At 43.2% G+C, this 14,743-nt stretch overlaps 1 protein-coding gene across 6 annotated transcripts in view; it reads right to left on the bottom strand.

Annotated features, from left to right (window-relative positions):
• SUSD1 (sushi domain containing 1) overlaps nucleotides 1–14,743 on the bottom strand; it is a 142,786-nt gene that overhangs the window by 39,683 nt on the left and 88,360 nt on the right. For all 6 annotated transcript variants that reach the window (XM_060014326.1, XM_060014327.1, XM_060014325.1 and 3 more), the window contains 3 exons: nucleotides 14,076–14,167; nucleotides 12,720–12,906; nucleotides 1,946–2,042 (listed from right to left, as the gene is read on the bottom strand). In XM_060014326.1, the coding sequence (XP_059870309.1) occupies nucleotides 1,946–2,042; nucleotides 12,720–12,906; nucleotides 14,076–14,167 (376 nt within the window). The remainder of the gene's footprint in view (nucleotides 1–1,945; nucleotides 2,043–12,719; nucleotides 12,907–14,075; nucleotides 14,168–14,743) is intronic.

The raw sequence follows: 14,743 nt of genomic DNA, 5'->3' as shown, positions 1-14,743 counted from the left end.
GCTGCATCATCCGCCCAAGACCACCAAGCTAAGGAAGGGAGTGTGGCCCCAGAGCCCCTGCTCGCCTTGTGCCCAAGCCACTGTCCCCTGACAACGTACAAGGCAGACTCCGGCCTGTCACACGCTGGCGGTGCTGCTACCCCCAGCTCAAACCAGGTAGTCGGGCCCAGAAAACCCCCCAATTGCCTGCTGGTAATTAGCCCCGATGATGTTGGGGAAGCAGCTGTGGCTGTTTAGAGCATGACTGCTCTGGAAGGACTTCTCCCCTCTTTTTCACCACCACCCTCCCTTGAATGACTCACAGATCTCCACTTCCTGTTTTGGAGGCACTGGCCGGCACAGAGCCACAAGGATAGACTGTCATTTGGCTTTTCTTTCTGCCTTACATAATCATCTGGCCTAAATATCACGTACGCCTTGCAAATTCTCTCAGGCAGTGAGATCACAACTTCTGTTCTCCTTATAGCAACAGAATTACAATGCCTTCCAGTAACTTGTCAGGAATCAAGAAATAGAACAACTTAGGCCATATCCATGCCTGGAAAGACTTTTGAGCACTTACTGAACTCAAACTAATAGATTAAAAAGCTCAAGTTTCATTACAAATGGACACATAATATCGATAGGCTTTCTTTTTTTTTTTTTTTTTTTTTTGCGGTACGCGGGCCTCTCCCGTTGCGGAGCACAGGCTCCGGACGCGCAGGCTCAGCGGCCATGGCTCATGGGCCCAGCCGCTCCGCGGCATGTGGGATCTTCCCAGACCGGGGCACGAACCCATGTCCCCTGCATCGGCAGGCGGACTCTCAACCACTGCGCCACCAGGGAAGCCCGACTTTCTTTTTTATAGTTTTGTGATACCTCACGAATTTTACCTTGATGGTACAGCAGGGTCATTAGACTGAAGGGTCAGGAGAGACACAGGCAGTATAAGTTCGGTCAAAGAAACAGGTTGTTGCCATCTCCTTGATTTGCTACTGTCACTAAGTTACTCATCTCTCCAGGCAAACCTCAATTTTCCTCTCTGAAAGGGGAATAATTCTGCTTTCCTAATCCTGCCATGACCTTTGTAAATAAAAAGCTTAATTGCACACAAGGTAGTCCAGGAACTGAGGTAAATTCCTTCCATCCTAATACCACCTGGAGTCCCAGAAGCAGTTGTTAACAATGCAGTGTCTTGCTCACATCTCAATACATGAATGAATTAAAAGAATGATCCAAATGACTCTTCCAGAAATCACTACACACATGGGAGTGGGGGAGGGAGAGGGATGGACTGGGAGTTTGGGGTTGGTAGATGCAAACTGTTACTTTAGAATGGATAAATAACAAGGTCCTAATGTACAGCTCAGGGAACTATATTCAATATCCTGTGATAAACCATAATGGAAAAGAATATTTAAAAAAAAGGTCTGTACGTGTATAACTGAGTCACTCTGCTGTACTGCAGAGATTGTAACAACATTGTAAATCAACTCTACTTCAATAGAAAAATAAATAAATAAGAAAGCACTACACACCCCCCAAGATCATCCTTAAATAAAGGAAAATATATATATATTTTTTTGTAAATGAAATGATGTTCCTGATCCACCATCACTAAAGGATGTACCTGGAGGCGTGAGTGCAAAGTGATAGCCTGACATGTCACAGGCACCCAACCAGTGCTCATCTAATGACCAATGGAACGGATTTAATTTCTCGAGCTCAGCTGCCCAAATGCTTGTCTCTGGTCCTTTACAAGTCTCTCTATTCATTAGGGAGGGTGCTAGCTGGAATTAAAGGCCCAGTCTGTACCCAAGGAAACAAAAAATGAGGTACTGACTGCACTGACTCAACTACTCCAGTGAAGCCACCTAAAGAGAAGTCTCCTCCTCACTCAAACCAAAGTTTTCAAAACACTCCATGGAGATCACTGGGCAGCCATGGAAAAGAGGCCACTACTGACCTGATGGGTCCATTTTTCTCCTTGGCTTTCCTCAGTCTCAGGCGTGGTAAAGGCCCTCCGTGCACAGTGAAAAAGTCTACTTCCGGAAGGGGAGGCTCTGAAAACATGTTGAAAAGAAGAAAGGGGGTATGATCAGAACGAGCAGAAGCATGAAAAAAGTGGTCCTCATGGGGCATCAAGAGGAAAGTTTTCATGTAAGAAGAGATGAGCAAATTCAGACACATGCTCCGACATGGATGAATCTTGAACACATTAGGCTAAATGAAATAAGCCAGACACAGAAGGACAACTATTGCGTGATTCCACTTACATGAAATATCTGGAACAGGTAAATCCATAGAGACAGAAATAGATTAGAGGTTGCCAAGGGTTGAGGGGGTGTGTAGGAAATGGGGAGTTATTGCTTAATGGTCAACAGAGTTTCTGCCTGGGGTGATAAAAACATTTTAGGAATAGATAATGGTGATGGTTTACAACACTGTGAATGCACTTAATGCCAGTAAATTGTGTCCTGAAAAAATAATTAAAATGGTACATTTTATGTTGTATATATTTTATTACAATTAAAAAAAAAATGATGCCCCAGCCCTGACAGATGGTGGATGCTGTGGGCCTTTCAATTAACTTGGTAAATAGGTTCTTATTTGGTGGGGAGACCAGCTTATCAGACTTCTAGATCCTTTAGGAACAGTTTATTTATTATTATTATTATTATTATATATTTTTTGGCTGTGCCGCGCAGCTCGTGGGATCTTAGTTCCCCCACCAGGGATCGAACCTGTGCCCTCGGCAGTGAACGCACAGAGTCCTAACCGCTGGACCACCGGGGAATTCCCTAGACTTCTAGAGCCTTTATAATCACACAGCTGTCTGTCCTTATCTTGCTCCCCCCAGCAACCAGATTTCCCAAATAGGTATTCCACAGGGAGGAGAATGTTGGTTGATTGGCTGACACCAGCGTTCTAGCATCTAACTGGGAGTTATATTCATGGTATAAATGTACCAGCTGCCACTCTGCCTTGTGAGTAACACAGCTTACATGTGTTGGGCACACAACACATATATAGATGTGTCCTATATATGCCTCATCTCATTTAATCTTCTCCACAGTGCTATCAAGTGGATGAGATTTATAAAGGGAGGGAGGAAGAAAGAGAAAGAATAAAATATGAACACCCCCTCCCCTGAAATTCCTCTGAATCCTGCCACAGTGAAATTAGTACTAAGAGGCCAAAATAGACACTCAAGACTCTATTTACCCAATTAGAAAATAGCTTTGGGGTGGAAATTCTCAATTCAAATTATAATAAATAAAAACTTAGACCTTCCTAGATAATTTTTAAAGCTCTACTGAATATGTTATTCATACACTGCCTTTCAGCAAATATTTATTAGCCACCTCTATGCACCTCTATGTGAGGCTGGGAGAAACAGCTATGGAAGACATGGTTTCTGCTTTCCAGGAGCTCAGTCTAATAGTGGAGAAAGTCTTATAAACAGGCAGTGCTTGGAACTACGATACAGTTCCACAAGAGGGTGGTGGGAGTGCAGAGGAAGAACACCAAGGGCAGGGGGGGTGAGCCTATCCAATACAGAAACAGACATACGCAGGGGCAGGAGGTAAGAGAGAGTGAGGGCAGAGACAGAACTGCAGGAGTCCAGTGTGTCCGAAAGGTTGAGTCCCAGCTGGGTAGAAGTGGGCAATAAAGTGAGACATGTGAGTATAGGCCAGATCTGAGGTCCTAGAAATAATGAGAAGCCATCTAACGATTCTTAGCAGGTGTGTATTTTAGAAATACAATTTGGACTGCCTGTTGGAGGATGAATTGGAAAAGAGCAAAAGCACAGGTTCTCCAAAATCTAGGCAAGAAGTGCCTGAGGTCTGAAGCGAGTGACGGCACTCGGAAGGGAGAAGAGGGGGCAGGTGGGGGAGACACGCAGGGCAGAGACGGAACAGAAGATGGTGGAAGATAAGGAAGGGGAAGGAATCTGGGCTTTGGTTTTGGCTACTGAGTCAGTGGTGACGTCATTCATCAAGGTCTGCAGGGAAGGTTCAGACGCAGCTCACTTCTAGACCTGTTAAGTTTGAAGTGCTTGTGAACTCGTCCAGCAGGCAGTTAGAAATGCGGGTCTAGAGCTTAGGAGCAAACTGTGATGGTGATATGGAGTCAGTCATCAATAGAAGAGGCGACGGCTGCCCATGGGGGAAGGTATAAATGCATCTGAGAAGAGATGAGGGCCTAGGGTGAACACCGGGGAAACCCAGGCATCTAAGACCAGGTGGACGAGTGAGAGTCCCCTATAGCTCTTATTAAACAGTGCTAAGTCTAGAATTTCTTCCAAAGTCACCCAGATACGCCACACAAATTATGTTTTCCATAAATCCGTGGGTTTGTTAGGGAACAATCCCCCACCTACAGTTAAGACCCCACACTATGGTGTTGAAGGTCTATGCTGTTTCCAAGAGGTGTCCAGTAAGAGATTCCATAACTGACACCCCTGAGGAAGACACAACCAGCTCCCTGCAGCGGTAATGGGGAGAGGGGAAAATGCAGTTTAAAAAGCCCCCACCAGGTTTCCCAGGGAAATGTGAGCATTTGAGTACAGTAAGTCCCCTGCATACAAACAAGTTCCATTCCAAGAGTGAGTCTGTAAGTCCAATTTGTTCGTAAGTCCAACAAAGTTAGCCTAGGTACCCAACTAACACAATCGGCTATATAGTACTGTACTGTAATAGGTTTATAATACTTTTCACACAAATAATACATAAAAAACAAACAAACCAAAAATAAAGAAAACATTTTTAATCTTACAGTACAGTATCCTGAAAAGTACAGCAGTACACTACAACCGCTGGCATCCAGGGGCTGGCATCGCGTGAACAGGCAAGAAGAGTTACTGACTGGAGGAGGGAGAGGGGGTGGGAGATGGTAGAGCTGAAGGATCGTCAGCAACAGGAGACGGAGGGCAGGCTGCAGTGTCACTCATGCGTGACGCTGATGGCACAGGTTCTGGTTCCTTGCTGGATTCAATTCTATCTACCCTCTTGAAAAAACGATCCAGTGATATCTGGGTAGTAGCTCTTTTTTTTCATCGTAGATGACGTGGTAGCACTGGATTGCATCCTGAACGGCTGTTGCAACCTTCGTGTACCATTCTACGTGCAGGTGCTGTGCCTCAAAAACTAACAGTGCCTCCTCACATAAAAGAAATCCCCTTGCCATTTCCTGTGTCGTGAATCTCTTCGGTTCTTCAGTTACTTCTTCTTCCTCTTGTCTCTCTTTACCCTTTCTCTGGGCCTCCAATTCCTGGCACTTCTTAGCAGTACCAGCTACATCACCGCGGCTTTTACACTTGCTCCTGGTCATCCTGGGCTTGAAATAAAGATACCGTACGACTGTACTCTACACAGTTCTGTAAAGTACGCAAAAGCACAACCACTTGTAGAGGATGCACGCATGTGACAATGTACGCCAGACACGTGAACTAACTTACATGATTGGACATGCGAATGCACGTTCTCATCCTTGAAAGCTCACAACTTGAAGGTTCATATGTAGGGGACTTACTGTATCTCTGCACTCAGCCCTTCAGGCTATCAATGAAATGCCCTTTCATTCATGATGTTTTGTCATCACAGTAAAGTAAGTGGTTTTTATCACAAATTTCCTGTTTTCAGCCCAGAGGGAGATAAACTGTTTACTCTTTTCTGTGTGAGAACTCTCCTTAAGCTCAAATTATTCCTCTGTTTGCTCTTCTCTGAGATTAATAATTCTAGGTCCTCTAATCTGTTGGCTAACCTTTTATTTTATTTATTTATTTATTTAATTTATTTATTTTTTTACGGTATGTGGGCCTCTCACTGTTCTGGCCTCTCCCGTTGGCGGAGCACAGGCTCCAGACGCGCAGGCTCAGCGGCCATGGCTCACGGGCCCAGCCGCTCCACGGCATGTGGGATCTTCTCGGACCGGGGAACGAACCCGTGTCCCCTGCATCGGCAGGCGGACTCCCAACCACTGTGCCACCAGGGAAGCCCTCTTGGCTAACCTTTTAAAACCACCAGGTTTCTCACCCACCCCAGGAACAGCAGAACAAAGTGCTCGCCCAGCTTGGAGAAGGCGGGCCCACAGCAGGGGCAGGAAGGCCATCGCCTGCTTGTTCTGTACCACGCTGCCCCTTTTCAGTCCCAGCATCATTCTTGCCATTCTAAATGTGCCACTACCATGCAGTTGATTCCATCAACACGTGACTTCTGGACTGCTTTCTGCTCTGCCTGCTCAAGGCCTTCCCCACCTTAAAAACTGTCTGCCTTTTCTCTCGAATGTGAAAGCCTGGACTTCATCAGGCTGGTTCTTCGCCACATTTTTGAGTTTAAATAACCTTAACTTCCAGCCATATTTTCCAAAGTGCTGTTTCCCATCCCCCAAACTGCTGTCTACGGCAGACCTGCTCTCCTTTCCATCGGCTTCATTACTGATTTAAACCAAATCAGACCCAAGGCAAGAAATGGGTTGTGTCTAGGCTGGAGTTCTTTCACCCTGAGTATGTGAGATGAGGGGACATACTCATTACTACCCCTAGGTGTCAACAGTATCCATTCTCTACTGGAAGCAAGTGACAAAGGAAATTATGGAGGCTACCATCTGAGAAAACTTTGAAGAGTCAGGAAAAAAGCAATGAAGCAGGACTTGTCCTACAAAATATTAAATATATTATAAATTTACAATAACTGAAATAGAAAGGTACAAGCACAGGACAGGCAAAGCAATGGAAGAAGCTAGACAATCGAGAAAGAGACCCAAATAAATAGATGAGAATATAGTGTGTGGCCTGGACAGTCATTCCAAAGGTGATGGGGAAACTGGCTTATCATCTGGGGGGAAAAAATTCCCATGTAAGTTTAGCCTTATACACTCATCTAAACAAATTCCAAATGGGTCTAACCTTCAATGTGAAAAGCAAAACTATTAAGAAGCATTTGAAAATAGTAGAGAATAAAAATTATTGATCTGATTTTCAGGGTGGGGAAGGCTTTTCTTGGCATGACCAGAGGCAGAAACTATAAAAGAATCAATAGAATTGATTACATGAAAACTTAAAATGTCTAAATGTCAAAAAGAATATTGACAAGAAAGTTAAAGAGTAAATAACCTGGGGGTGTAATATGTAGAACAAAAGATTAAAACCATTAACGTAGGCAAACTATTAAAATCAATGAGAGGAAGGAGGTAACAGAAGTGCAAATGTGTTAAAATGCCTCTAAAACCCATTAAAATGAACCAAAAAAAAAAGTAAAAGAAAATTTTATCTGCACCAAATCTAAACAAAGGTCGCAACCTTATGCTACAAACTTCAAGGAAATGCAAGGAACTAATACATATAAATAAATATATAAAAATAAAGCACCCAATGGTTCTTTTCTAATCCTCAGCATCTCCCCAACTGGACCACAGCCCCCACTGAAGGCACGATAAATTGAAATTGATGGCAATAGAGCAAATGGAGCTTACGCCATAAGTCATCAGATATCGCAAGGTGAGCTGCATCTCCCCCATCAATAAGGTTATGAGACTTGGCTTCCCAGGAAGAAGGAACAATCTTCTTTTTATCTTTATCTCCCCTTCAGCACTTGGCGCCGGTCTTTGTACATAACCAATCAATAGGTATTCACTGAATTAAAGGGGTAAGCTGCAGCGTACCCTTCCCCCACTTCTATAACACAGAAACCTGTGTTTCTGTGTTATGGATGTGGGGGAAGGGTACGCTGCAACTTAACAATTTATTGTTATCTTCTGTTATCTTCTATAACAGAAACCCTGTTTTTTAGGCTTCTGATATAAAGAAACTTTCCCAGTCATATTTTGTAAAAAGCTAGCGTTAATATAGGAACATAACACATCCAGCCCATTTTCCTCTGTGGTGTACCATCTTGTCTCAGTGGGGCCTCAGCAGGGATGCAGATGCTTTCAGTGAGAAGAGTGGGGAGATATTCATCCCCATATAGCCATTTCCTTGAGAGGCTAGGTTTTGATTTGAAGCTGGAAAGTAGTTGGGAGATTTCTGGGGATGAGAGGAACAGGTGGCCCATGGAGGTATGGAAGGACACATGTGCCTCCCTCCTGGCCTGACCTAACATTAGGTCCTCAGATGTCAAAGAACCTGTGTCCGTGAAAGACTCGAGAGAGCCTGGATGAAGAAAAACAGTTGGGATGAAGGCCAGCTCCTCTCCTAACCTCTGGGGCAGTTCCTACCCATTCAGAGCCAGGGGAAACAGCAGGAATAAGTGTGGTACCCTGGAACCAGCCTGAGAAGACAAGGTCCTCACTGAGGACACAGGAGTGCACAGTCCTTGGCTGGTTTGTGGAAGAGAAGCTCACAGCAGAAGAATGTCAAGACACCTGGTCCTGCACGGTCCTTCCTAAGGACACTTAACAGTAAGAGAGGAGGGGTCAGAGGAGCGGGCAGTGGTCCCCAGCCCTGTAGGAGGAATTAGAGCTATCCTGACTGGACCTCTCTGTTAGAGGGATAGCCTGAGAACGCTTGGGACATACCTGTGTTTTCAGTGGCTTTCCTGAACATCTGAAAAAGTACATTGTTTTTCTTATTACGAATGCAGGTAGAGATGGGAAATTCCCATGTACATTGCCAGCCTTGGAATTGAAGGTGGACTTGGGAAGGAATGATTTCCTTTACATATTCGTTTCCCTTTTCTCTTCCAGCATTCTTGGTTCCATAATAAACCTTCAACCTCAAATGATCACCACATTGTGCGGAATACATGGTTTATCTTTACATTCCTGCAGGCACTTGCTTTCTCTCTCTCTCTCTTTCTCTCCCTCCCCCCACTTCCCCCTCTCTGGTTCTCTCCCTCTCTCTATGAGAAGAAAATTTTGCCTACAAGCTTTTTGACTTGGCTAGAAAATAGCATAACCAGTGCGGGGCAGCTCTTCTGACCCTTTGGGTCTACATCAAGGATGAAAGTTTGTTCTTACATAAGGGAGTATAAATGGTGGCACTGTTCTGATGAATTCCCGTCAATGGGCTGCCTGCAGAAGCATGTGGGCCATGAGTCAGAAGCACTGTGATAGCCTCTGCATCTCACCACCTTGCTCACCAGCACCCTCTTCCATTGCCACTACAACACTTGCCTCTGTCCTTCAACATTCCAAAAGCTTTCACTCTCCTCTGAGGTCAGCAATATATTTAAAGCGCTCGTTTTCATCCTGTTCCCATCGGTAAGATTTAGTTTAATGTAAGACACTCAGAAGGGAAATTCCATTCACTTTTCTTCTGGGAAATCAGCTTCTGTGTATTCCACGTCCAAACCCCTTGCCTCACATTTCTGGTAAAATTCAAAAGTTCATAATTTTGCTGAAACAAAGCCACATCTTAGGCAAACAGGCATACCTCTTCACATCAGTATATGGTTCTCTTGTTAAAGACAGGGCTTGGGGTTTGTTCTTATTTTATTTGTTTAGTTACTCTTTCATAAGATCTTAACAACTTGAATTTTCACACGTTTTAAAAATTGCTAATTCTTTAAAGTAGAGTGAAAATATGCAGTCGTGGTTTCAATGAACTTAAACAGCTCAACAGTGTCCCCTGGTGGCCATGAACACAGACACAGGGTGCTTGAGCTACGGGGCAATATTTAGCGTACAAAACAAGGTAGAAGTGTGTCTCATCAAGATGAAACTCCCTCTCCCCAACTCAAAAAATAGGAAATGCTAATGTGAATCAGCAATGCAAACCTTCAAAACATGAGAAGGACCAAAGAGTAGGAGACTGAATAGCTATCCATTTTGATAAGTCACCATGGGAAAAAATGCCCAAATTGTACATCTCTTTCCAGCCCCGAAGTTGGTAAATTCTTTTCGGTCTAAAGCCTTTATTAACTAACCAGGCATTTCTTCAATGCCAATACCACCCGCTGGCCGTTTGGGGGTTAGCCCTCGTATGCATTCATTACAAAAATATTCTTTTGTTGTGCTATCATTGTCCTTATGTGTGCTCACACTGTCCTTACGTGTTGGGGATTCAACGTAGAACACACAGACAAAAATCTCTGTCTTCAAAGAGTGCCTATTTTAGTAGGGGAAAAGAAAATAAACAAGTCCTGAAAACGAGTTCTATGAAGAAATTCAAGCAGAGGAAGAGAATAGAGTGATGGGGTGGCAATGGCAGATGAGTTTTGAAAGGATGGGCAGGGAGAGGCTCTCTAGGTAATGGCACTTGAGCAGAAACCTGAGTGATTATAAAGAAGCTATGGGGAGAGAGTGTCCCACGAAGATTACGCAGCAAATGGAAAGTCCTGGATGCAAGAACAAGTTTGACCCGTTTGAGAAATAGCAAGGAAGGATGTTGCTGCTTTTAGTGAGAAAGGGAGAGGGCAGAGGGAGATGAGGTCAATGAGGTAGGCAGGGGCCAGACTCCATGTTCCATGGTAAGGAACGTGGATTCCAGTAGAACCCTAATGCAAACTCATAGGACTGTTTAGAGCTGGGGATGACATGTTCTTATATGATTTTAAATTAATTTTTATTGGAGTATAGTTGATTTACAATGTTGTGTTAGTTTCAGTTGTACAGCAAAGTGAATCAGTTATACATATATATACATCCACTCTTTTTTAGATTCTTTTCCCATATAGGTCATTAGAGTATTGAGTAGAGTTCCCTGTGCTATATAGTAGGTCCTTATTAGTTATCTATTTTATATATAGTAGTGTGTATATGTCAATTCCAATCTCCCAATTTATCCCTCCCTTCCTTTCCCCCTGGTAACCATGAGTTTGTTTTTTACATCTGTGACTCTGTTTTGTTAATAAGTGCATTTGTACCATTTTTTTAGAGTCCTCATATAACCAATATCATGATATTTGTCTTTCTCCGTCTGACTTACTTCATTCAATATGACACTTTGAGTGATATTTTTAAAGTTATGGCGAAGATTAAGACTTAGGGCAGCAGGGGATAGGCAACTGTGAAAACGGGGAGAAGAGTTAGAATGCTATTGCAGGAGTCCAAGCAAGAAGTTGCTGGCTTGGATTAGGTTGCTAGCAGTAAAGGCAAAGGTGGGGAGAAGTGGCTGGATTCAGAACGTTTATTTCAGAAACAAGCCAGCTTGTTGATGGACTAGAAATGGTGGGAGAGATAGACTCAATTATGATTCCTTTTTTGGCCTGAGCAGTTGGTGAATAGGAATGCCAATAACTGAGATAGAGAAGCCTGGGTGGAAATGGATTTGGGGGTGAGGGAAGAGGTGAGAAATCAAAAGTTCTACTGGGTTTGCCTATTAGATGTTCAATAGGATATGTTTAGGAGACAGGTGGATACATATTTGGGAATGCTCAGCACATAGGTAATGTTTATAGCTGTGAGACTGGTAGAGATCGCCTAGGCAGAAAGAGTAAATAAGGAAGAAAAAGGAATAGAAGAAGGCGAGGCGAGGGGCATCAATAAAAGTATTCGGTTGGCCAAAAAGTTCATCTGGGTTCTTTGGAAGCTCTTATGGCAAAACCCGAACGATATTTTTGGCCAACCCAATAGATGGACCTAGTGAAAAAAAACTGAGAAGGAACAGCCAGCAAGGTAGAAGGATCCAAAAGCCAAGAGAAAAGGTGTGTCAAGGATGGAATGCCAAATGCTGTAGAGAAAATCCTATAAGAACAAAATTGGACAGTGGGTTTTGCAAGATGGAGACACTTCCAGTAGAGCATTGAGGACAAATGCCTCTGGACTGGAACCAGTTAAAGAAAGAAGAGGAGGTAAGGCTGTGGAGCCTACACAACATTCTTTCAAGGAGTTTTACTGTAAAGAGGGGCTGAGAGAAGGCAGAGTAGCTGGAGGGAACATGGGATCAAAAGAAGTGTGTTTATCTTTTCTATGTTTTCATTTAAAAATGAGATATTACAACATGCTTGTGCAGTGTTGGGACTAATTCTTTACTGGAGGGAACTGAGGATGAGGCAAGAAGGGATGACGGGGTTGAGGAAGGATTCACCTTAGGAGTGGGGACAAGAGAGAAGATAAAATATAGGTTCTGCATGAAGTCAACAATGGGAGATTCGGGAGTGGAAAGTCCTCACCTGATTACTTTTTTTTTTTAATTTTATTTATTTACAAAAGGTTGTTATTAGTTATCTATTTTATACATATTAGTGTGTATATGTCAGTCTCAGTCTCCCAATTCATCCCGCCACCACTCCCTCACCTGATTACTTCTAATTCCTCAGTGAGATAAGAAACAAGAAGCTAATAGTCTGAATATTAGCTCAGAGTGTGTGTGTTGGGGGATGGAGTGAGCATCACAGATTTGAGGAGACATGAGAAAATGAGTGGAAAGTGAATTTTCTAGGGGACTAGAGTGGGACTGCCAGTCATTTTTCCCTGAGAGTAACCTACTCTTAAGGTACTTGTAACAGAATGACAATTAAATATGTTACTGAGAAAGAAAGAGTAATAGGAAAATTTCTTTTTAAGTATGAAATATTTTAAATATTTCAAATATCCAGAAGGAATTTAACCAACACTCACGTACACACTACCCAGATTTCTTCAATGTTCCTATTTTGTTTCAGGTACCTTTTTAAGAAATAAAACATTGCAGTTCAGGCTGCAGTCCCCTTAGTTCCCCTCTCCAATTTCACATCCTTCTTCCTCTTTCTTTTAAACTTCATTATATAAAGATAGAAAGTAATAGTGTGCCTCTTTATTTGAGCCTATACAGCTCTGCGGTGACTTTGTTCATCCAAATGCTGTTATTCAAGATTTACCTGTTATCTGCGTTGTCAGGGAGATGACCGCAGGAAGTTCAGAAGACAAAGCCTGGATGCTGACACTGTAGTTGGTACCTGGCCTCAGGTCCAAACACGTCTCAGGAGCCTGGCTGCTGGCAGTGATATTAAAGACCATTTCCTGGGCAAATTCCTTCTGATACCATCTCTGGCCCCAAATGTGGAACTAAAACATAGAAAAGTTCACCAGGTGAATTGCTAGCTTGAAAGGCTCTGAATGCCTGGATATCTACCCTTTCTCTCACACTCTCTTACTCTTGATTCTAAAGTGCCTTCAGAAAGTGAAATACGGCAGAAAGCAAATATTAGAGTTGTAATACCATAAATACTGTAATTACAGTATTATCAGTATCATAAACATATTTTTAAATCAAAATGCACAAAAACTCGAGGCCCCAACACCGACAACTTTCTCTTTCTTGTTCTCACACATATAACGTCACATGCCCAATGTGAAAGTCTGTTGTTAAAACCACAGGAGCAAAACCAAAGAACAATTTCCTAGAAAGAAAATTAAGAATCTGAACTAAGGCTTCTCCCAGGGCAGAACGTGCATTAGGATAGGGGTCCCCAACCCCCGGACTGCAGACCGGTACCAGTCCACGGCCTGTTAGGAACCAGGCCACACAGCATGAGGGGAGCGGTGGACCGAGCGAAGCTTTGTCTGCCGCTCCCCATCGCTCACGTTACCGCCTGACCCATCACCCCACCCCCTGGCGGTAGAAAAACTGTCTTCCACGAAACCGATCCCTGGTGCCGAAAAGATTGGGGACTGCTGCATTAGGGTAATCCTAATCGGTTTGGTAAAACCTGGGAAGAGTTTTTCTCCTCTGCCCGCCCCCTTCTGACATTCCCTACACTTTACTGTAACATCCCAGCACCTGGGCCAATAGATGCACTTTTCTTCCTACTTAATTGCTTCTAGTAGCAGCTCATCCCATGGTCTTTACCTTTCTTACTCACAACCACATCTAGCTTTAGAAGTTCCCCTTGACTCTGCAGGCAACAATTCAGACCCTGATCAGAGGCACGGGTGTGGAGAGACACACACTTGCAAAAGCCACTGGCTTCCTTCCATGACACTGCCTGAACATCAGCTCTGCATCAGGCTATGTTGCACAAAGAACCTCTCATGATTTTCTCATCAATCCCCAAGGTCTCTGTCTTCAAATATGCAGCAGAAGTTCCCACTTTCTTGTTTCTTACTGCAATTGTCACTATAAATCTTCCACTGATAACGGCAGCTATATAAGTAGTTTTTTTGGTTTGCTGATATTTTTTGAACCTCCCACACAAGACAAACACCTATAAACAGAGTAACTTTCAGTAACTTACTAAATACATCTCCTCTATATCAGCTGTCTTCATACTTCTCCATCTCAAGCAGGTTTCATTAAATATTGAAATGTTACTGATGGTCTGTTTTACTGCAAGGGGAAAAGAATGAGAAATCAACTTACACCTTATACCAAAATACTACCTTTTAATTGAACAATATTCCAAGGATAAGCATTTACAGCGGATGACTTCAGCGGTATTTTAATTTAGAAATAAGTGGTAGCAGTCCAAGAAATACCATTTTTATATTTATGTAAACACAGTCCTGATGAAAGATTTAAGATCAAAACATACCCAGTCTGAGAATCCTTCTTAAAAAATTAGTCAAGTCGATCCACTGCAAATTCCCTTGGTTTACTAAGCTAAAACAGCGACTCATTGTCCTGGCTTGGACAAACTCATTTAGACAAACAAGCATCAGTTTGAAATTCTGAGCTGAGAGTAACATTTCCGCAGAGAACTGAGAATTACTCCTTGAGGAAATGAAAAAGGCTACCTCAAGCAGTCAGGCTTTTCATGATGAAAAGCGGGGAGTGGTCCCTCTTGGTTTGGGCTTCCTCATCTCTTATGATCAAAGAAGCATTCAGTGGTCTCTGCTCAATTTCATGGTAATGAATCCAAAAGATAGTTCAGTACTGGTACCATATAATACAGAGGCACATCCC

Source organism: Delphinus delphis, chromosome 6, assembly GCF_949987515.2.
Source record: "Delphinus delphis chromosome 6, mDelDel1.2, whole genome shotgun sequence".
NCBI lineage: Eukaryota > Metazoa > Chordata > Mammalia > Artiodactyla > Delphinidae > Delphinus > Delphinus delphis.
This window is presented reverse-complemented; position numbering and strand designations above follow the sequence as displayed.